This window comes from Pelobates fuscus, chromosome 4 (assembly GCF_036172605.1).
Source record: "Pelobates fuscus isolate aPelFus1 chromosome 4, aPelFus1.pri, whole genome shotgun sequence".
Lineage (NCBI taxonomy): Eukaryota > Metazoa > Chordata > Amphibia > Anura > Pelobatidae > Pelobates > Pelobates fuscus.
In genome coordinates this window covers 205,063,965-205,089,009 of record NC_086320.1, presented here as the reverse complement: position 1 = coordinate 205,089,009, position 25,045 = coordinate 205,063,965, and the positions used below count along the sequence as shown (strand labels likewise).

Sequence of the window (25,045 nt, the reverse complement as noted above, 5' to 3'; positions counted from 1 at the left end):
AAAGAAATACATTGTAAAACAATTCAATATTTTTTTATAATTTTAACATAATTTAATTCTTTTTAATGGTTCATCATTTTACTTATCGCTTTATTTTGTAAATTGTTCCTACATCATTCTTTATTCATGTGAGAAATATACTGAAGTGGAAAAGAAAGCAAGACCTTCATAAATCGTAAATTGTAAGGTTTTATTTCTTGACAAGATGCTTCCAAGTTTATTAAGGTGAGATTATGTTTCAGGAAACAAGCAAACATGTACATAAAGGTAGATTTCTAGAAAAAAGTGGGTGTCTGTCAGTGGTTGTGTGTCTGCCATTGAGAGTGTGTCCACTTAGAAATATGGGTAGGAGAGAGCTTGTCTGCAGTAGGTTTGAGTGTGAGTGCCTGTGATTTATTCATGTGGAACATTCTTTTTAATATATATATATATATATATATATATATATATATATTTACTTCTTCTACATTTATGTGCTGCAACAATGCCATTGGCACACTGATGACAATATGCTGATGTCAGCACGGGCATGGAGGATTGCCCTGCTCAGGGAAGTGTTCCCAAGAATGGCTAATCACAAAAGACAGGAGGCGGTCTTGTGCGCCGCTTAGTGATACCTGGTCCATCGTTATGTCATATTCTGGCACCAGCATCACTAAGTGTCGCATGTGCCAGCAGAGCAGGAAGATCACAGCTTCCTTGCCGCCCGCCTACAGTATGCGCAGCTGACCACTCGCCTTGGAGGGAGCGGGTTAACAAATCTCAGGCGCCAGGACAAAATTCCTAGTCACCTTGGCGACCTGGAATTCATTGAGCCTAGGGTTAAAAATCAGTTTACAGAGCAGGAGATTAAAACGTCTAAAGTAAGTTAACACTTGATTGAAAATTAAACTCTCTTTTTTTTCTGCAGTCTATGTTGGTCACAGCCAAGGCTGGTATGGCAAGGGCTTGATGGACACAAATAAAAGTGATTTAACTCATAAATGGCAGAGGACTGAGCAGTGCATGATCTATATACCAAAACTTCCTCATTATGTTAAGTTGTTTTGGTGACTATAGTGTCCCTTTAATTAGAACCCCCCTAATTTACAGTGGAACAAACACAAAGAGCAAATTCTAAGTTTTGTTTTGACTCAGAAGTTTGACAATTGCCTCAATCCTCAAGAGTTTCACTTTTCAATAGCAGATATAGCAGGGGCATGATCTGTACATCAAAACCACTTTATTAAGCTAAAGTTATTTTGTGCTTAGAGTATCCCTTTAATATTATGCAATTGCTGAAATTTATGAAGGCTTTGAGACAAACATGTCTTTGAATTACAGTAGGAACACTTATCAAGTGAGAAATGAAAAATATTGTAGCATACTTTTAAATATTTTATTCATAAAAACAGATTTGTAACGATTTATTAAAAATTGGTATCATGCAGTATAAGGGTACAAGAAGATATCCATTGTCATTTAATCCTAGCACTTCCAGTCTATTTTAAAGCATTTGTGCAGTAGCATAATTGGACATTTCCTTCTAGCACAGCCTCTTCATTCATTACAGTACATTTGTTGATGCGGTATTAAAGAACAGAAACATGAAATTGCTGTTGTCACTTTTAGTGGTTCTCGATATGTGTAGGACCATAAAAACAGAATTCATGGGATAAACTCTCATATCAATGAGACAGAGTGGATTGTATGTTTTCTGAACCTAACAAACTGCACACAGTCATAACTCACAGATAGTTTACAGACACAATCACGCACAATGCTCACCTCCAACAGTCCAATACTTTTTGTGGGTATTTTTCTCACCTATGTCAAAATATTTCTACTGATATCTGTGTATACATTATGTACAATTGTGTTGTTAATAATTTTTTATAGCTATTTTTATTAAGTGCCCTATATTCAAATAAGACATATAAATACTGTAAAATACGCAATGTACCTAAGTGATTTAGAATACCTAGTTACTGGGTTGATTTTCTAACATTGTAAGTTACCGAGTCACTTTATATTAGACTGCCTCTCAAACCCATGGGTAAATGTATGACTGCCTTTATAGCGTACACATGAAAAGTAAAAAGTTTTAAAAGGGTTTCTTTAACAAACAGCTTAACATGGGACCCTCTATAGTCTCTCTAACCTAATTAATTGTGTTTGGTTTTTTAACTACATATTGGCAGACTACCACGTTTTCATGTTTTATAAATATATAAAATCTATCCATAATGAATGTAAATAGTCATTTTTTTTCTATAGTTATTAAATTAACGAGGCAACTTTTTCTGTATTTCTAGAAGTATAAAGGCATTGTGTTGTGGTTTCCCCTGATACCTTGTTATGAATTACCCAGAATGCTCAGCCATTTCAATATTATATATTGTGCACGATTTATTCAGTAAAATCACAGTAGTTCATTTTGAACATCAATTTAAGAAATAGTTCATTGCCGTGTATTACAGACAAGGAGAGCGATAACTGGATACCAAAATTAGCTTACTGGACGCCATACTTGTTAAATCACTACATGTTTTGTAATATTGGTCTAAAATTGAAGAAATAGGATACAGCATCACTTCAACGTGATGTCTTTGAAATCACTTCAAAACAAAATAACCTGATCACATATTCTTATTGACATCATTCAGTTATCCAACAGTACATCTATGTACGTGAACACAGGATAAAATCAGGTTGGTGCTTACGTGAGATTAATTAGTTACTGATAGTTGTGTTCATAGTTATAATTCACATTTATATATTTATGGTTCTGTGCTTGTGTGTGAGTATAAATGTAAGTATGGATGTATAAATGTAGACCTATACACGCAGATATAGTAAACATTTTTGTATTATATTTTTTTTGTTTGTGTTCTTGTGTTCTTTATGAATTTTAAAGTGATTTATGTAATAGCTTATAAACCTGTTGCAGCTATCAAATCCAAAGTGTTTTTGTGGTAAGAGAAAGATAGACACCCGTCTTGGAGGTTTGTTTTTTTGTTTATATATATGTATATATATAAAAAAAAAAAAAAATAGTAAAATGAGAGATTTGTATACAATAAAGTAGCCATTATTACATATAAATGAGTATCATGACAATTGAGCCATTTATTGCCTGTCTACCTAACAAATACATTTTACACTAAGAAGGAAGTTGACATATAGATTATTAGTGAATTTTAAATGATATATTCGTGTTCTACGGCAAGTTTTGTAATGTGCTGTAGCTGTTTTTGGTCTTTTTCATAGCCCTCAGCAAAATTGGGTATTGACATGAGAATACGGAATAAGATGGCTAAGATTTTAAAGAATTCTGAACTGGTTGGAAAAAAAATCTTCACTTTAACCCCTTAAGGACACATGACATGTGTGACATGTCATGATTCCCTTTTATTCCAGAAGTTTGGTCCTTAAGGGGTTAAATAAAGTGACATTCAAAATAGAAATATTGGTTGAAGATGATGCAGCCCCAATGTAGATTTTGATATAGTTACCAAATTACAATTTATTAATGTGTAAACATGCCATAAAATATGTATAGGAGTCTTCCTGTTTGGTACTTATCAAAACCTTTATTTCATAAGGTTTTAGTGATTTATTCCATTTAGCGCTTTGAAAATGACACACAATACTTAGGGATTGGCTGGTACCACAGTTTAAAGAAAATGTAACACAATTCTGGTGCAAAGGTATATGCAGTTAAAATAGGCTGCCATTGGTGTAAATATGCCTGAAGAAACCAAATTCATTGTAACATTGGTTTTATTGTACTTTTCTCTGTGGCACTGTATGGAACAAATCAAACACAAACTGTGACATGTCATCCATATTGTGACATACAAGCTATGTACTAGGCCTCAAACCTGCAAATTGCTCAGTTCTGTGCATTACTAAAAAAAATTAATAATAATAATGATTCTTAAGAATAAAAAAAAAAAGTACAGAAACCTTGGTAAAACATAGTCCCAAATGGCGATCGCAGGAACATGGTAGTTCCCATATTCTCTGAAGTGCTGTGCTGCAAAATGATTCTGGCTCAGAACAGTAAAACCTTGGTTTCATAACAGATCCACACTGCTTCTGCAACTACAGTGTACCATTGTATAAACATCTTAGTTCAGTTACAGAACAACAAAAAAAACCTTGGTAATACTGCATGTCTTGCTTACACCTGAGGGATCATTTGTCAAGTTGCTCTTTTTAATTTCCCACATAGTATAGTCTGAGGTGGGACACACAAGCAGGGCCTAATCTGTGAGGAATGCATTCAGCAGCTGAGTAAATGTGTGGAAACTTTATTTTCTTCAAATAATTCCTAACTGTGCCATCTTCTTCTTTTTTTTTTTTTTTCTTTTTTTTTTTTTTTTTTATATTTTTTAGGTCTTTCTTTATGTGTATAAAGTGTACTAACCAATGTTCATAGCAGCCAAATACGTAGCATTGTGACTTGGATTTAAAAAGTTCATCTTCTGTTATTTGACTTTTTTTTTTTTTTTGTCCATTTGTGCAAGATTTAAAACGCTCTACTCTTGTTCCGTTGCTCGTAGAGTTTTGGGAAGAATAATTATTTTGTGAGTCCTCTGAGTAAAGAAAAATGAACTCCATAGATAAGGCTCCAGGTATGACTCGATGCATCCCTTTCTCCCATGTAGCTCACACTAGTTAAAACTGGATTCCCAGAATGACATTGATATCATTTCCTTCTTCTTAATTAAGAGCAAATGTTATGTGTGTAACAAACAATATCAGAATGTGCAGTTGAGTCTCTCTTGAGAAATTACATGAGTAGTCCGGGAAGCCTGTTTCCTCCATTCCTACAGGCCAGAGACCATTACTTGGAAAGAAGGCTGCACGTGTCTGTGACGTGGGCTGGCACTGGGGCTTACACACGGACTGGCACAGCTTGCATCTACACCACCTATTGATGGCAAGTAGGCATGATGTAGGATGGGTAATTGCAAAGACAGCCGTCGCTGTATACTGTTACAAATAGAAAAACAAAACATTAGGTTGATCATTAGACATCGCGGAATCAATCAGTTTAGGATTCTTTTTAAATGTACAGTTTACTTCTGCAGTCTATATCTTGATCAATGCTCATTAACATATTAAACAGCATATATCACAGGCACTCCTGAACTGTGCTTGCAGCCTACGCGCATGCTCCTGGACTTGCTGAGCTCTGTAGAGCTAACTGGATTCATAGATATATCCAAGATTTTCCAAGATTCTCTGATTTATATGTTGGTCCTACTGTTAACAATTTTCCAATAAGTGCACCTATTCATTATATATATTTGGAGAGAGAGCATAATTTACTAGCCAACCAGTCAGAGTACACTTGGTCATACTGCAAAGCATGAGAAATTTTCCCACACTTTGCGATAGTTGTCAACGCATGGGAAATCCTATCAAAGGGCTTTCCCCGCGAAGAGCACTATTTGTGAGTCAAGCCCTATGTGGCTGAAGATGCATCATTTTTATTTGTTCCAGTTTTTTATTATTTTTTTTAATTCTATCAGTGGCTGAAGAACAAAAGAATTAGAAGAAATAAGACTTCTGAAGTTTAGATATAGCATGCACCCCCCCCCCCCCACTCAATTTTATTAGTGTGGGGAGGGTGGGCGCAGGTAGGGATTTTTATTACTTTCACGGGGATGCTAGTGGATTGGATACGCATACCAATGCGCGGGGCCAGGGCATTCTATAATTTGAAGCTATAGACAATAGCATGTTTTATAATTACGTTGGTCCTATAGGGGGCCTGGGAAGGGCAGTCACTAGATTTAGGTGTCGGAGTGGGCATATGGAGGTACAATACCTCCATTATAATAATATGGGGATCTATTTGACCTCAATATGATTTGTATATATTCATTTTTCTTCTTTTTTTTTAAGGTAGCGACTGGCTAGCAAGGGCTGGCCAACTGCGACGTAATCAACCCTCGTGCCACAGAGGTTTTTTTAACTGTTTGCTAGTGCCGCCAGCAGGAAAATAGTTTGGATTTATATATATATATATATATATATATATATATATATATATATATATATATATATATATACACAGGCCCAGTTTTTATTATTTTGCCTGGATTTCAGCTGTCTGGTGGTGTTTAGTATAGCTGAAATCCAGACCAAATTCAGGACTACTAGGTTCCTGATTTACACAATCCAGACATTGTTGAATTCCATCAACGGTACAGGACCATTTGGACTTTAGTGACTTTCTCCCTACAATGGGAGAAGCCTATGCCTGCAGAACATTTGACACCCCCATTGACTGCCTACTTCAACTGGACATTTAAGTTCTGTATTACTAATTAAATATGAATGGACCTGATCACTTTTTATCTACTGTTAGTTCTTAATAAGCAGAATGTTTTCACAATCATTTTAGTGCTCGTTCTCTCTGAAGTCAAAAGAATAAATAATTAATAGGAATGAAAAGATAACACTGTTAGCATTGCTATAGCCCAAAAATCATATTATGTATTTTCTTTTCTAATACTTACTGCTCTGGAGAATTGATGTCTTCTATAGGGTCTTTACTAGTTCTAGATGATTCTATCGTGTTCCATTGTGGTGGAGCATTTTGATCATGGTGATTTTTTAAGACCGGTTTTTCACCATCTATATGGAAAGAAGCAAATATTTAGTCTTTGAATGCTACAATGCAAAACGTTCTTTCATATTAGTGTTAGCATGTTACATTATGAGTAGAAGGCTGTGAATTATTAGTTTGCATCAATAAGGCTGTAGTACACTGGAAATCCTTGTATCAGATGATAATTCAAAATACATTCATTCATTGTTAATTTTAAAGTTTTTTCTTATGTTGCATAACTCTCCACTTTTCACCTCTGCCGAAGCAGCATTAGAGAATTTCTAGCTCTGTTTGCTGGGTCTTCTCCTCCAGTGGACAATTGCACTGGAGTTCAGCAATTGGTTGTTCATTCATATAGGCTATCCTTGTAGCCATAGATAGATAAACTGAGTCCATCAACCGTGCAATGGTTGTGATTCTCTGAGCCAAAGGGCAAATCTATTCATAAAAAAACAGAAAACATTCCGAAAATGGAAATGTATGTACTGTATGTATGTACTGTAACACCTGTAGAAGTGTGGAAGCTGCTTTATTGAAATTGTACATAAATATATGCCTAAATAGCTCTAAATCTTCACCCATAATAGAGCTTGAGTACACCAAATTGCTCCAGTAAAAATAATTTTATTACTGTACATTCTGCTGAACAATCTTTCAAACACCGTTCTATAACAATGCTTTTAAAAAAAAAAGCCATAAGTATGATTTTTGGAACAGGGAGGATTGCATTTTCCTGTCCTGCTAAAATAGTGCTAATTTACTTTTTTTGTTTGCCATCACACAGTGTTTTATTTAGGTTTTGTGTTTTGTGATTTATCATCGCTCTTCTGACAACACCTTTTATTATTTATTTTCATTTTTTTTAGTTCTGTTCTTTTCTCAAAAGCAAGCTTTTAAACCAACATGACATTTAAAACAAACAAACAAACACTAACTGGCTAATTTGATCTGCTCATACATAGTTGGAGGGTGTATAAAACCAGAATGAGGTCTGTAGGGTAATGAGTGAAACAAATCCGAGACAAAAACACAATGCATAGATATATAGCATACAACTTCTATAAAAATACTGGCGCTTTCTGTTAATCTTCACTTAGGTCATAGCCTGAATAAGCACAGCTGCATTCAATAATGCTTTGCTGGATCTGCAAATGTGGGCACCTATTCCAGCTTTAAATACTATCTGACTTATCATCATGTAGGCATTGCCAAATGCTAAAATACATTTCTAAACATGTTCCAAATGTTCTCAGTGATAGCACTATGGCTATTAAATAAATCCTTCTCCAGCAAGTCTGTATTTTAATCTATACCTTTCCTGCAATGAAGAGGTGATGCTAGATAAAAGAGATTGTAATGACTGCAAAAGTAGTAGTTTCCCATGTAAGGTGACCGTCAAGCCTTAAACTGTTTTCAGTTGGCAAGTAAATGGGCAGAACTTAATGCCATTTTAGTTGTAGGCCTGATAGCCACCTGCCAACTTAATTCAAAGCATAGCTGACTTAGAGCATTGTTCTATTTCGGCTATTTTGACCTTAAAGGGGCACCAAAGTCCCTAAAACAACGTTCGCTTAATGAAGCAGTTTTGGTATATAGATCATGCCTCTGAAGTTTCACTGCTAAATTCACTGCCATTTAGAAGTTAAATATATAATACAATGTAAGCAAGATATTACTTTGCTGCAGAGGGATTTAGATAGACTGGAGGACTGGGCACTCAAATGGCAGATGAAATTTAATGTTAAAAAATGCAACTTTATGCACTTCGGCGTAAAGAATACACAAGCAACGTATACCCTTAATGGAAGTGAATTAGGGATAACAACACACGAAAAGGACTTGGGAATTGTTATAGACAACAAACTATGCAACAATGTACAATGTCAATCAGCAGTGGCTAAGACCAGTAAGGTATTGTCATGCATGAAAAAGGGCATTCATTCTTGGGACGAGAATATCATTTTGCCTCTTTATAAATCACTGGTAAGACCACATATTGAATATGCTGTGCAATTTTGGGCACCTGTTCTAAAGAAGGATATTATGGCACTAGAAAAAGGAGGCTGTGAAAGTCACATGCAGGGAGGTGTGACTAGGGCAGCATAAACAAAGGAATCTAACTCCTAAATGGGAGTTAAATGAAAAGTGAGACTGTAGGGGGATGATCTATACACCAAAACTGCTTAATTACGCTTAAGTTTTTACTTTATAGAATTGCTCTGTAAGTCAACAATGTTTCCAGTTCCTCTATTATTTTTTCCTAAACACTCTGTGCTTTAGAGAGTCTTAACCCCTTAACACCGCAGCCAAATGTACAAGTTGTGAACGAAACAAAATGTAACCAAAACCTGGCATTTGCGCTATATGTCTGTCAAACCGTAATTCACCTCTTTCATATTAAATGCACCCCCCTTATTATATATCATTTTATTCAGGGGAAACAGGGCTTTCATTTAATATCAACTATTTAGCTATGAAACATAATTTAATATGAAAAACATGGGAGAAAATAAGATTTTTTTTGATTTTTTTAGTTCTACATGACATTTTAACTGTCAATGTCATAATACTGTTTGCTTTAACTGCAATAAAATACACATATTTGTATTCAGCAAAGTCTCACGTGTAAAACAGTACCCCCTATGTACAGGTTTTATGGTGTTTTGGGAAGTTACAGGGTCAAATATAGCGTGTTACATTTGAAATTGAAATTTGTCAGATTGGTTACGTTGCCTTTGAGACTGTATAGTAGCCCAGGAAATAAATTTACACCCATAATGGCATACCATTTGCAATAGTAGACGACCCAAGGTATTGCAAATGGGGTATGTCCAGTCTTTTTTAGTAGCCATTTGGTCACAAACACTGGCCAAAGTTAGCGTTAGTATTTGTTTGTGTGTGAAAAATGCAAAAAAACGCCAATTTTGGCCAGTGTTTGTGACCAAATGGCTACTAAAAAAGACTGGACATACCCCATTTGCAATACCTTGGGTTGTCTACTATTGCAAATAGTATGTCATCATAGGGGTAATCTTCATTCTTGGGCTACCATAGGGTCATAAAGGCAACGTAAGCAATCTGGCGAATTTTAATGTGAAAAAAATGAAACACAAGCCTTATATTTGACGCTGTAATTTTTGAAAACACCATAAAACCTGTACATGAGGGGTACTGTTGTACTCGGGAGACTTCGCTGAACACAAATATTTGTGTTTCAAAACAGTAAAAAGTATTGCAGCAGTAATATCGTCCGTGTAAGTGCTGTTTGTGCGTGAAAAATGCAAAAAACGTCACTTTTACTGGCGATATCATCGTTGTAATACATTTTACTGTTTTGAAACACTAATATTTGTGTTCAGCGAAGTCTCCCGAGTAAAACAGTACCCCCCATGTACAGGTTTTATGGTGTCTTGGAAAGTTATAGGGTTAAATATAGTGCTAGCAAATTAAATTCCTTATACTTTCGGCATGGGTTGTCAGGCAGGTCCCGCTAATTGTAATTAATTAGGATACCTAATTATGTAAAATTATTACATAAATATATGTGTAGAATTAATATATGTATATATATACATATGTGTATATATACGTATATATATATATATTTTTTTTTTATATTTTTATTTATATATAGGTATATATATATATAGTGATATATACGTATATATTTATGTATATAGATATATATATTATTTCGTTCTACGTGTATTTTGATATAAATATATATATATTAATATCACAATACAGTTAGAACGAAATAAAACACATCTATATATTTTTTAATATTTTATTTTTAATTATTTTTTTATTTAATTTTTTTACGTATTTACATATTTATTTTTTTTATATTATTTATAAATATATACATAACAATAATTATATATATATTTAATCAGTATCAGTCTACGTGTAATTTGATATTAATATATATATATAATTATATATTAATATTAAAATACACCTAGACGGTGTATGTGTATGTGTGTATATGTGTATATATATACTTAGATCATATATATATAATATATATATATGATCTAAGTATATATATATATATATTTTTTTTTTTACACTTTTAACTTTATTTTATTTTATTTTCAGCCAGCAGGGGGACCAACTGTCATTACAGTTGGTCCCCCTGCTGGCAATGCCTGAGCCAGCTATACCGGCCATGTGATTGTGAGGTCCTCGCAAGGACCTCACTCTCACATGACCGGGAGGGACCGGAGGAGGCAGATCTGCCGCGGGGGGGCTCCCTGGGAGTCCCCCCAACCGCGATCGCCGGCGTGGGACCACCGGCGACCGGGTAAGTAAAAAAAAAACGGCGGGCGTATATTTACGTCCTGCGGCGTTTAGAGCCGCTTTTAAAAGGACGTAAATATACGTCCGCCGGACTTAAGGGGTTAAGATACAATTATTTATTTTCTTACAAATCATATTCCTTTAAACAAAAGACAATCTTCACCATGGTTTTACAATTACAAAACTGACATTGTAAATGTTCTTCTTAAAATGACATGCTAGTTCATTTTCTATAAGATCGGCAACTAAATAATTTATGGCCAACAGCGGCAATGTCAAATCCAATGAAGCATTTCCTTAAGGGATTTTTACAAAGTTTAACTCTGTTTAGGAATGGGTCTCAACTTTCATGTAATTCTCTCCTCATTCATATTATCAAGAACCCTTAAATCTTTATTACAGCCATAGGGGAATTGAAACTGGAGTCTAGACCTGTGGCTGTTGTAATTTGTTCTTTTAACATGACAGAATAGAAAGATACTTGCTAAATTGAATAATTCAGGGACCTCATGGGCTAATGTCACAAATTTACTGAAGTTTCATCTGTTTGTCGTACGGAGTGATTGATTCCATAATAAATCTATTTGTTCAGTAGCACGGAAAATAATGGTAATCATACCAGTTCTTTATCAGAACAGCCTCAGTCCTTACATGTAAGAATCTCGTTCACAAATATGAAACTGGGCCCATTGCACAATTAGTTGCCAAGTATTTATTTGATGCTTGTTCACAGGTGTATGACCTATTAATTGTATCATGTCATGAAAGTGTAGAAACACTTTTCATAATATGATTAAATATTTTTGTTTGTATTAACATATTTCCTTAAAGGGGAACTGTCTCTTCGCAGTTCTTTGCTCATCACCATATTTTACAAATATTTATTTGTAAGGTGAAAATAGTTACACTAAAGCTAAAAATGTACACGTCTTTATCCTGCCACTGGAAACCTCTATATTAGCTTCATAGAATGTGACGGCAGATAAGAATCATTCGGCCCATCTAGTCTGCCCAGTTTTCTAAATACTTTTATTAGTCCCTGGCCTTATCTTATAGTTAGGATAGCCTTATGCCTATCCCACGCATGCTTAAACTCCTTTACTGTGTTAACCTCTACCACTTCAGCTGGAAGGCTATTCCATGCATCCACTACCCTCTCAGTAAAGTAATACTTCCTGATATTATGTTTAAACCTTTGTCCCTCTAATTTAAGACTATGTCCTCTTGTTGTGGTAGTTTTTCTTCTTTTAAATATAGAATTCCTGTCCATCACGGTTATAAGCTCTGTACTTTATACCTGGCAGTGAGGGTTATTCACTAATGTGAAAATTTGAAGTGGATTCAAACAGCATTTGAAATTTAAGGTCAAAATAGCCGAACTGGAAACATTCTCTAAGCCACATATTCTTTCACTTCGGCTACTTTGGCCTTACATCTAAATTCAATTTTGTGACAAATGCCGCTTTCCAAGTTTGCCATGGACTCCAGGAGGAGTGTGGAAGCTGGCCTCCTATTTTGTATGGGAGTATCCTGGACCTGAGAGCCAATGTAATTGTGTGTATGTTTTCACTGTAGTCTCAGGTCCAGGGGGAGTGCGCCTTGCATGGGGACCTGCATATAAGGCCAGTTGTGGCTGCCATTAAACAGATTCATTTTACCCTTCATGAAGTCTAGGCTCATGTTTGGGGGATTGGAGAGCAATATTCACTCTGGGGATTGCTATAATCACTATAATCCCTTGGCTTACAACAATTGCTCTTGTAAGAGCAGCCTGCTTTGCTTTCTAGGAGAGGTCTACCCCCTGGAAGCGTGATCCTGGTCTTGAGTCCAGGGTGGGTGAAGGACAGCGAGACCCCAACCATGCTACGGCGGTTTCTGTGGTTTTTGGGGATTATGGTGTTCCTTGCGGTTCTTATGGTACTCAAGGATTACTAGGAAGCAGCGATTGACGGGTGCCAGGCGGTCCGTCACAACTTTAAATTCTCACTTTAATAAATAGCCTTGAATGGTTTTATTTCTCTTCATTTGCAATCTTTGCACTGGTGTTGCCTTGCTTGAAATGGATTATGATGTTATTTGCTAAATATTTAATAAAACTTTAAATAAAAAGGGGCATCTCTCTGGAAAAAAATGTTTTATTGTTTGTTTATATTACAGTGTTTTATTTGATGTGTATTCCAGAAAGGGCCCTTTTAATACTCAATATGTTCATGTTGGTGTGGAGGATGTAAAAATTAAAAAATCTGCATTGTGAAATTATTATGTCTACAACAAAGGGCTCTCCATTTTATTTTATTTTAACTATGTATTTCTTTCAATAAAGTGGCAGAACCTGTTGGTGCTTTGTAAAAAATAATAATACTTATAATATTAAATAACTTATCTGATCTATTAAAACTTAGTTCTAAAACGCCAAAATGTTCTACATAGAGAGCGGTTTGTAAATTTGTCAAAATTTGTAAACGTTGGCTAAATTTGGTGACAGATGTCTTGCTCGGTTTTTGGCAAACATTTAAAATTAATGTAGGAAAATGTATTGGGAGTAGTAGACCAGCAAATTATGGCAAGCACGTAGGCGAATGTGCTTTCTCAATGAAAATCTACAGCTGAAAGTCAAATGTTTTGCTGTCTAAGTCCAAGGAGAGTCTATATGATCTTTTGATGGTTCTAGCACATTCTCCTTGTAGACAGTCGGACTTCTTCAATGGACGACTATGGTGATAATATCCATTCAATGTAAAGTATGTTTTGCATTCTCAATAAAATTCTAAAGGTGAGTGTGCAATCTGCTGCTACAAGTCTGTGCTTCTTAGCAACATAGATTATTCTTATTACATTTTTTTTGCTACATTTACATTTTCTGAAGTGCTGTACAATGACAAAATAAATATTAATCAAGTCTCTTTAAAAATTATATCTAACCCTTAAGGTTTTGTTATCTAAAACTGATGAATGACATTCAATATTATCTAATGTCCTTAAAGGTCATACAAAATTAAAAATCGCATGTCAACATTCCAAGTAAAAACATTTACTACTGTGAAATGAATGGCATTTTACAGGCCTTTAGGCCATCCTTAGCTATTTATTATGATAATAATATAGCTTTTATGAAAGGGGTCATTCAAACACATGTAAAATTATTGAATATGGTTTTATGTATTTTTAAGCTGTCTATAGATTGCTATACACAGTCAATGGTGTAATTATGAAGGGAAATGTGAGTGATTCCAAGTTCAATGTGGTTCAAACACAGACTGAATAGCCATTTAAACATATAAGCTTATTGGAATGTAATATGTTATAAACTCTAACTGGTATTATCAAGGATGGAGGCTTCTAAAATATTAGAAATGTATTGCTTTGTATGTTGATATCATCGCAAATAGGTGTAAAGAAAACACAACGGAAAACCGGTCTATGGAAATCTTCAATTACAATATATGCATTTATTTATAGTGTATTTCTTTTTTGCCACTAACCAGTAATTTTCCATACCAAAACTACCAGAAATACATAGAATAGGAGATTAATATAATGGTATAAGAGTATATTGAAAATAATGTACTGCCTCATACTCTTCGTGGCTTGGCGTGTTTTTCAATTAAAGGCTGTGAAATCAGTTTGAAAATATATATGGAGAATTGGAAATGAGCTTTCATTAAAGAGAAACAAGAATTCAGTTCAAAGGCCTAGAACGTTTTGAAAATGAATACATGCTATCGCTCCTCTATCAGCTTGGAAAATGTAAAGGAAATACGACATGCTACACAAGACAGAGTTCTATTTTGATGTATAAATTTAGCTTCTACGCCTGCCTAATGCTGACCTTAGACCTTAAAAAAAGAGGAAATAATTGTTCCTTGAAAGGGGTACTCCAAGCATCATAGCCTATGTAGTGATTATGATGTGAGGAGTACCCTTGCTCCATTTACTACCTGGTCTCCTTGAAGGCATGCCAATCATGCCGGCCATTCATGACGGCCATTCTTCAGCAGAGAGCGGTCCTGCCACAGCAAACGGAATTGACATTAGCTTGGTACTCTACTTGCGGGCTGCCTGAAGACCCCCAGTAACGCTGGTGTTAAGGGTCAGACAGGTCAATCTCCGTATGTTCAGCATTTCATAGCGATATGCTGCTTGTACAGTCTCCGGACACCAGGACCACTTGAAATCACTGAAGTTGTCATGGTGCTTGGAATAACCCTTCAAGGTTTGGGCAGATTTTGAAAATATGTTAACACAGTTAGTTCCATACAGGAATGTTATACTGTTATAATAAGAAGGTTAATTGGTAATCATACCATTTTCAATATACCTTTTTGTATTTTTGCCTACTCTAACTATTCAGTGTTTTGACATCAGAACTACATATCTGAGCAAAGAAGCCCTGATTTCTCAGCACGGAGTCACTCTGTAAATGCGTGTCAAAACCAATAAAGGTTTACATTTGTTTTTAATGCTTGCAGGATTTCAAAGCGGCATCAAAAAGACTAAGAGGTTGTCCAGGTGACTGTACCAGATAAGAGATACTGTGCTTGTGCTCCCATGGCACCAAAGTAAGAGAAATTATAGGCTTCATACAGTAGCTGCAGACATTGTGACTCCTTGGTTGGCTCATTATTGCTCTCTAAAGGCACTAGTCTTGACCAGAAAACAAATAATAATGATGTAATATTTTATACAGGCGCTGAATGTTCTCCCGATAATTATATTTTTCTTGCCAACTTTGGCATCGTAGGACATGATATAACCAAAACCGCCTGTACATAATATAAAGGATCAATGTCCTGTAATTGTATGATCTTTAATTTGGGAGTTTTTTCACTTGTATACTGGAGAATAGAATGTTTATATAAAACCAGGCAGTCAGAATGGGAGGATGGAAGCCATTCCACTATAAGGAGGTACATTTCCTGGGACTACCAGTCTGATGAATTTTTGCAGCACAGAAGGGGAGTATCTATGCACAATGCAGAGTAGCATTCTAGGAACTGTGGTAGGGTATAGGAAGTCGTAATAGAGACCTAAAATAAGCCTGAAGTAGAAAGTTTCTATTAATTTAAGAAATTCTATATAACTAGAAAAAAAGAAGTAACATCTCCTGCACTGTGCATAGATTGACTTAACAGCTTACAAGGCAAACAAAATCAGAAAGTACATATTTTGAGTAAGGAATCAGTCATTGTGAACATAAAATAATATGCACAGAAATAAATTATAGCAGAAGATGCAAACAAAACTATTGTGTATGTTCTAATTAGAATTTTTAAAATAGCACTGAACATTTACACAGTGCAGGATCTGACTGCCAAAGAGGAAAACATATATAAAATATAAATGGACCAATACAGTAGGGGTTGAAAGCCATTTTTTTTTTTTTTTTTTAACGTGGCACTCTAAGCACCAAACTTACTACAATCTGTTGTAGTGGTTATGGTGCTAGCAGGCTACAGTCGCCATCCCCAAATTGTTTTCAAGTGGTTTGACACATCTCAAGGGTCCTGGTGTTTATGTCCAGCACCTTACTCATTATATTACTGATACAGAACACTGATCACTGATAAAGAGGTTACACTTCTGCATTTTTAGGTTGCCATTTTTTTGAATAAGCATCTTTTAATATTTCCTACTACTTTCTCACTTAGCATCTATCTCGGGTTATAGTGAATGAAGTATAAGAATAACACTTTTAATTTTCTGGGCTCAAAACTGATTTTGGGATCATGTCCAGCTGTGCCTGCACGCTTGACACCAGACTGATAATAGTTGTTGCCAGTGATGCAAATTGAGTCAATGGCGACACCTCGTTGAAGGCCCCGCGCACCCACTCTGATTTCATACTTCCCAATGGCAGAAGGTATGCATCTCCATGAGAACTGGAAGAAAGACATTTCCGCTTACAGCAGAGGAAAGGGTTTTTTACAGTAAGAACAAAAAGATGTGGAATTCTCTATAAAAAGAGGTTGTCTTATCATATTCTATAGATATTTTTAAAAAGGCCTGGATGTTTTGTCTTTTTTGAATATTCAAGGATATCATCAATATATTTGTAAACATGTTGTTGATCCATGGAAAAACTGTATGCCATTATAGAGTCAAGAAGGATTTCCCCTTTTTGTGATTCGAAATTGCTATCATTTTTTTTTTGCCTTTTTTGGGGTCAAAAGCATTGGATTTTTTTTGGGTCACAAGAATGGATTTCAAGAGTGAACTTGATGGACTTTCTTTTTCCATCATAGAATACATTGTAACTAGACTTGTGCACTTGCGAAAAGGATGTTTTTTTTGTAATTTGTGGAAAATACCAGAAGGATACCAAAAAGGAGCTATCTGCTAAACAGCTCCATAATCTGGTACCCTTAGAAATAGCAGGTCCACGAGGATACCAATTCAGGGAGTTATCTACTAAATGGATGCAAGATGCAGCTGCAGCACCGGTCAGAATTTAATTTGTCCAAATGAAATTCTGAAACGAAAATAATGACTGAATTTCATCTGAAAACAAAAGAACAAACGGCCAAAATTCGATTTGGACAAAACGTTTTTTTTTTCACGTTAGAAAGAAACAAAACTTCCGGCAGGGGTCCAGTCTATGTGTAACTATGTTAGCAGCTTTTAGAAACTAGATGGAGAATGAAGCAAAATGTCAGAGCAAGCACACTTGATTTACACATATATCTGATTAAAATTGTAAATAAAACATATGGCCCTGCATTTGGTTACATAATGTGGTAAACAATATTTACACTGTGAAACTGGTACAGAGCTCTGCCACTAGATGGAGATGAATGTTTTATAGCCTGTGTTTTATATTTCATTTAGCATCTTCTCTGTTTGGAGTCAATCATTTTAAAGTAATATCATTTTATTTTTAAATCTACTTTCAGAAGTTGCAGCGGCAATACTTTGTATCTATAAAAATAATATAACATGTCTTTGTTGCCTCCCATGTGCTGGCAAGAGCAATGTATGTCATAATTCAGCCCATTTACTCAGATTAACTTGAATGAGAGAGGTTAATTTAACTCATTGAGTGCTGGTGCAGTGAGAAAAGTCTTATATTGTTAGACTAAAAAAGGGCCTCAATGTGAAAAGGATATTAAATATTTATGGAAGCAAATTTACAGCAACCATGAGTTTAGATTATTATTATGTATTTATGAATTACCAACACATTCCTTAGCGCTGTACATGGATACAATAGTTGCACATAAAAAGACAATAGGTACAATATATATGACAAATAAATACAGGAGGAGTTATGGGTTCTATTCCCATGGCAACGTACAATCAAGATGGGTAGGAGGGGTAAGAAACAGGAGGTGGGGACTGCAAGGGTCAGTATGATGTTAATATAGGAGTGAGAGAAGGGCAATTATTGGGTTAGTGGAATGCATTAGTTCCAAAAAAAACTTTGTTACTGAAGATTACAATAAATAAAATTTAAAAAAGTACAGTCCAGTCCCAAACCCCATCCTCGCCTTTCAATATTCTGTTCTCCTGCACACGTTATTAGTTGGGTGTTTACAACTGACCAACCATAAAAGCAGTGACTGAGCTGCTAGTTGAGAGCAATGGCACTTGCTGCTTGCAAATATGAAAAGAGGGGTGAAGTATGAGATTGTTAGGAATACTGTTCACAATGCTCAGTTTATTAGCGGTACAAGTATTCTGCATGTTACACCCCTATTCAAACTCATCCTATAAAATCAACTGTCACAGAGAAAATCCTGATGCTTATTGCCTTAGTTTTAGAGAAGCTGTCAATTAGATGCTGTCAAGCAAATGATGGTTGGCAACTCTGCTCTGCACCAATCATACAACTGCAAAGTAGAAACATAGTTACATAGCTTTAAAGAAACATGGGTCCATCAAGTTCAGCCTCTCTCTCATCTGCTTTTGCTGTTGAACCAAAAGAAGATAATAATCTAGTTCGTAGCCCTTCCAATTTTGCAACAAACTAGGAAACAATTCCTTCTTGACCCCAGAATGATAGTCCGATATCTCCTTGGATCAAGAAGCTTACCCCACTAATTAAACATTATATCCATGAATATCATGTTTTGGCAAGTAGTTATCCAATTGCTGTTTTTTTTTTTTTGTTTTTTTTTTAGCATTGTTTGTCTTATTTTATTTTTTTGTGCAGTGCTGTGGAATATATTAATGCTAGATAAATAACTAAGTGTATGCTGTACTTGTGTAGATGTAGCCATTTTGCTTCTATCTCTAGACATTTGTCATGCCATTGAGACATTTATTTATAAGGGGATTTTGATATTTTTGTAATAATGTTGTTATTAGGCTGATGGTAACATGTATTGTTTATGGTGGTGTACATTAGGTGCAAAATACAACATTTGCATAGTAATAGTTCTGCTATAAGAGCTACTGTAAACACACACACCATTTAGTGATTATTTGCTAGATATTACGTATACGTTTATTTGGATGAATAAACAATTTCCTGAGATAAATATAATCTTTTAATCTATACAACAGCTTATATTGAAGCTGTGCGTTCTTACCTTTGCTGTCTGTGAAATTTCGTATACTAAGGATATCATTTAGGTCCTGGTAGTGGTTCTGTTTGATATATGTGCTTTTCTCAGGTGTATCTTGAAGCTGCATTGTCACTTCTTCCAGGTCTTTGTCCAACTATACGCCAAAAATAAACAATATCACATTATTATTAAAAATCTGAAAATGTTCTATTGCTTTATAAAGTAATTTATAAAGCAGTTTCTATTGTCTTTATTAATGGAAATAAGGTAAAATACAGGCTATCTGAATCCCCTCAGAGCATGTGTTTTTAGAATTCTGGAAGATTGTTTCTCCACTTGTCTAATAGCTCCATTGTCACCTCACCAATACGTTTTTTTTTTCTGTTCTTCTCCATGTGCCTTTCCTCTTTTTCACCATCTTTGATACTGAGGCCAACCTAATTTATTTCCAATAAGAAAATGTTATTGTTCCTCAACCAATCTGCCCATGAGCACTGTTTTTATTGTTGTTTTTTTTTTTACTTTATTTTTAATTTGCTTTGTTTTTTTTTGTTTTTTAATGTTTGAAACATATTAGCGGATTTACTCTTCTTCCTAAATGCACACCCTTAACTATATATACACATCAAAGCACATATGGAAAAACTTTTTGCATTTATGTATGTATGTGTGTATATATATATATAGATATATATATATACAAATACATACATACATAAAAAAATGCAAAAAGTTTTTCATATGTGATTTGATGCGGGAATCCAACTAGTTTGGGGTATATGATTGGATGGGTGAATGTGTCTAGTTTGAGGCATTTGAATGGTGTTTATTAATGTCTGTCTGTGTGTGTAAGTGTGTGGAGGCTGCTTGTAGGGTTGTGTGTATAGGGGGGCACTGCTTGGTCTTGTGGTGGTGGTGTATGTTTGTGGGGTTGCTGTTTGTGAGGGTAGGCTTCTTGTGGTGTTGCTTGTTTCTGGGAACTCTGTAGGGGTATGTAGGGATAATGGTTGTGTATGTGGAGGGAGGCTACATGTAGAGCTACATGTGTGGAAGGGAGGCTGTTGTGGGGTTCCGTGTGGATGGGCCTATTTTCAGAATAGTAAGTGGATGCATGTGAATTGGACCCTTAATTTGGATGGTTGCTGGTGTGTGTCTTTCATAGGATAGGGGTTGTATTGTGTGTTTGAGGAGGCTAGACATTATCAGGCTTGGACAGGACACTGGTCAAACTGGACAAATGCCCAGTGGGCCGCCATAGCCATGGACTGAGGGCAACAGGGGAAGTCAAATGATCTTCCCTGCAAGCCCATCCAGGGCCTTGCTTTCTGCCGCCACAGTTAGTTGGGAGATATCCAGGATATGGGAGGAAAGGAAGGAAAGGGAGAACCAGGGGAACTTTCATCTAAATCTGCACTTATGCTGGCTGGAGGATATTCCTCAATGGTTTGGAGCGTTGCTGTAGTTACACATGACAGGGCAGGAGCTTGTGAGAAGAATGAACTCGAGGTGCAGGTCTAGAGTCACCAAAGACTACCAGACCACTAAGGTTTTCAATGTCTCCCTGGCCAAAGGTAAGAAAAAGGGAGGCGGAATAAAATGTATTTTTTTAGAATAATATATATTATTCTAAAAAAAATATAATATATGTAGAAAAAAGGATGCACTCTTGGGTCTTTGAAATAGTAGAAAACGTATTTAATCCATCATAAGGTATACCTTATGATGGATTAAATAAGTTTTCTACTATTTCAAAGACCCAAGAGTGCATCCTTTTTTCTACATATATCATATATAATCAGCGTGGGAGTGCACCAGGGCATACAATCTAATATTGTGTCATCAGTAAGGGTGAGTGCCATTTCACTTGTATTATATATATATATATATATATATATATATATATATATATATATATATATATATATATTGCTCCTCTTTCATTCAACCACACGCAATACAGGTCATATAAAACCCAATTCAAACACACTCACTCTCTACATCGACTATGCACACACATATACACCACAGCTCCTATGCACATAATTGATGCATGCCCTGTACACACACTATAAGACACATATAGCCACTCGCTCTCTACAGCCACTAGACATGCACAATACCACCCCTAGCCACACACCACAAACACAAAGAAACTGAAACCAACCTTATTACACAAAACACCAAACCACAAAAAGCTCACTTTACACACACGCAATACCATCAGCAGCCACCAAATGCATACACAATGCTCCAAATATTTTTTTTTACAGACATCACCATTAAAGTCCCTGGTGATTTTTGTAAATTAATTAATTTGAAAAGATTTTCTAACAATTTGCAAACATTTGGAAAGCTAATTAAATCAAGGCCTACATCTTCACATTATGCAGTGCAATAAGTAAGAATATTACGAATAATGAATGGTAACTGAAGAAAAAGATTGATCCAAACTTACATCCATTCATAATTTATCAGAAATTACTTAAAAGTTTTCATTAAATAGTAGTTGCTCAAACTTCAATAGTCACACTAGTAGATAAAACCTTGTCTATGGTTAAAGCAGTGCTTTGATTCTCCATGCAGACAGAATTATTTTAATCTTTAATAATGCATGATTTAGGCTTTCCTTTAATTACCACATAATGTGTCATAGAAGATTTGCATCACCCAAAAATAGTGCAGTTACATTTGCTACTATTAATGCACGAGCTCTAACTACTGAGCCAAAATCTCTATATTTAAAACATTTATACCAATCAGCAAAATAGCTGGTTTATATGTTTAACCATATTTGCTTACTATCTTTAACCCCTTAAGGACACATGACATGTGTGACATGTCATGATTCCCTTTTATTCCAGAAGTTTGGTCCTTAAGGGGTTAAAGCTAAAATGTTATTAGGTGATCCCGCTCACCTTTTTACCAATTAATTTAAATTAATGTGGTCTCTTATTTCGTTTTAAGATCAATAAAACTGCACCTCACACATTTCTGACCAGAAAAAAATGTTTTTAGGAAAATCATTATACAGTGCATGACACTTTTTCATTTTTGTACGTAGTATTATGCAGGATGTCCGATTTTTACTGCAGATGCTCAAAAGACATTAGACCTCAAAAGTCTGCATCTTCTATCTGATGGGCAATCTTTGAAGGGCGTTTCTGCAGGTTCTCCCCTTTCTATCTATTTTAATCTTGTATTTTGTTATCTACCCAGTAGAGCCTTTTTCTAAGCACCTTGACATGCATAGCTCATTGACTAGCTTAAGTAAAGAATATCAATGCCCAACATAGAGATAATATATACATATTACAATCTACTTAGTGTGATAGTAATTTTTGGCTAAGATGCTACTCCTCATCCATCCTCTCAATTTCTGCGTCTACGTTATGATATATTATAAAATAATATTCTATCGTGAAAAGGATGCCAGGTGCACGGTGGGAAAAAGCATGTTGTTTTTTTTGCAAAAGAGAAGGGTAATATTAGTTCAAATTGTAAAATTGTAAAGCGCTGCGGAATTTGACGGCGCTCTATAAATAATATAATAATAATAAATTAAACTTGTGCATTTGGTTTCGGTCAAAGTGGAATTTGTCCGAATTTAGGCTGATCAACGGTTTAACTGAATTCTGTATTTCCGAAGCACCTTAAAGGGACACTGCAGGACCCCAGACCAGTTCAGCTCATTGAAGTGGTCTGGGTGCAAACTCCCATCACCCTTAACCCTGAGCATGTAGTTTTTGCCGTTTTTATAAACTGCAATATTTACCTGCTAGTGTTAACTCCCCCTCTAGTGGCTGTCTGTCTTTTGGGTGGATAGGCGACTTTTGGTCTATGCATGAGGACTTCTTTTCACAAATATTTTCCAAGAATGAAACTGCCAAAGCGGAACAGTCATTTGAACAAGTGTCAGAGGTCCCGCGCGACATTTAATTTACGGGAAAAATAAATGTTTCCTCTTTGCTCAAGTTTAGTTGAAATGTGTTCATACCACCTTAGAACATCCTGTTAGCAGTATGTAAGTGACCTCCTGCAAGCGTAATACCTGAAAATAAGCTTGAATTAAACACATCCGTTCACAATTTAATATATCAAAGTTTTATTAATTGCTGTCTAAGATTCAAGGTTGTTTATGTTTGTGGTGTGGCTCTTTTAATGATAATTTAATACTTTCCTGGTGATTTATTAATGGATCGGTTTACATTAAATTTACTAAAAGAAAGAAACTTGAACTGTAGACATTGATTTTCCAGTATCCAGATTTTCTATATAACGAACCTAATTAATAATCACCTGTGAGGTCGTCAAAAAGCAGTGATGATAAATGCTAAGCTTTTGCTTAAATACGTTTTCTCACAGTTGAACATCTCAGGGAGAGATTTATCGATGATTGATACTTTTCCCCATGTGATTAAAATAAATTCCAACGCTATGTTAGTCTGCATAGCTCATTCATCAAGCATGGGTGTTTTAGACATTGTGATGAATGAGGGCTCGATAAAGGCATGACATCAAGTTTTATTTTTAACACGAGTTAATAAAACGTCTTCTCTTCGATATGTCATTTTCATTATCTAATAGCAGGCATATCACACAAAAAGTTGACTAAAAATCCCCTGCCTCAAATCTACAGAGACCATTAGGTTTCAGAGTTCCGTGTCTATTTAAAATAAATTTAATACCATATAGTCAATAACGGTCTGTTTAAATGGTAGCGTTCAATCTTAATGTTGTGGGTAAAGGAGCATCTGGTTGACAGCCCAGTGATGTCCATTTCTGTATGTCAATATGGTCTTTTGGAAAATCCACCAGCATGATGGTGCAAGACAGGTGTTTGATTATTCAGCAGCAGATATTTAGTTACCTCTGTTATTTTCATTCTTAAACGGTGGTTCTCTGACTGCAGCCCTTCTAACCGGGATGTGCTGGCTTGATTCACGCTAGTGACCGATGTTGATGTCTTAGAGTCTTCTTTTTTTTGATTGTGTGTGAACTGAAATCTTCTATTTTGTGTTGCTACGTCAGGATTTGTCCTCAGAGTGACTAACTATGAAGATAGAAATATACGTTTTTATTTTGTAATAGGCTTGCAGTCAGCCAGCACATATCACATTCAAATAACCCCATAAACATTATTTCTATGTTTCAATGTCTTTGTAATTGCATTGTAGGTCAATTATCAGTGAGGATTTTAGTGAATTGATTGTTACAATGCAATTGTGGCTGACAACAATTAGCCCATGAATTTTATCATCCTTCCATCATAAGTCATTTGGAGATGGTAGTAATTGAAAGTGGCCCCTGTTGAAATAGTAACCATTTGCCAAATACATCTTAACCATGAAGGGATCTATGGATATTTACACCTCTAGCTGTCACACATAGGGAGCTGCTTTGGTTCTTTTTAAATTATTGCTTTAATTTATTGGGCTTTGACAAGTATTTGACCTGTTAAAGACTTTATTGCATGTTCAATGAATTGCTAAGTGCTTTACTTTTTTAGTATTTTTATAGAATCTAATTATTCAGTCCTACAGTTTACCCTGGTCTTTATAGGAACATATCATGCTGTATTACCTGATTTTATGTGATCTACACACAAAAACACAAAATTTAAAACACAACAAGA

The 25,045-nt window shown here is 35.3% G+C and overlaps 1 protein-coding gene across 2 annotated transcripts in view; it reads right to left on the bottom strand.

Moving 5' to 3' along the window:
* Positions 1–4,341: 4,341 nt before the first annotated feature.
* GABBR2 (gamma-aminobutyric acid type B receptor subunit 2) overlaps positions 4,342–25,045 on the bottom strand; it is a 630,870-nt gene continuing 610,166 nt past the window's right edge. For both annotated transcript variants that reach the window (XM_063451858.1, XM_063451859.1), the window contains exons 16-19: positions 24,281–24,463; positions 19,438–19,567; positions 6,516–6,633; positions 4,342–4,980 (exon numbers count right to left, since the gene is read on the bottom strand). In XM_063451858.1, coding sequence (XP_063307928.1) covers positions 4,815–4,980; positions 6,516–6,633; positions 19,438–19,567; positions 24,281–24,463 — 597 coding nt within the window. In that variant the 3' untranslated portion in view covers positions 4,342–4,814. The remainder of the gene's footprint in view (positions 4,981–6,515; positions 6,634–19,437; positions 19,568–24,280; positions 24,464–25,045) is intronic.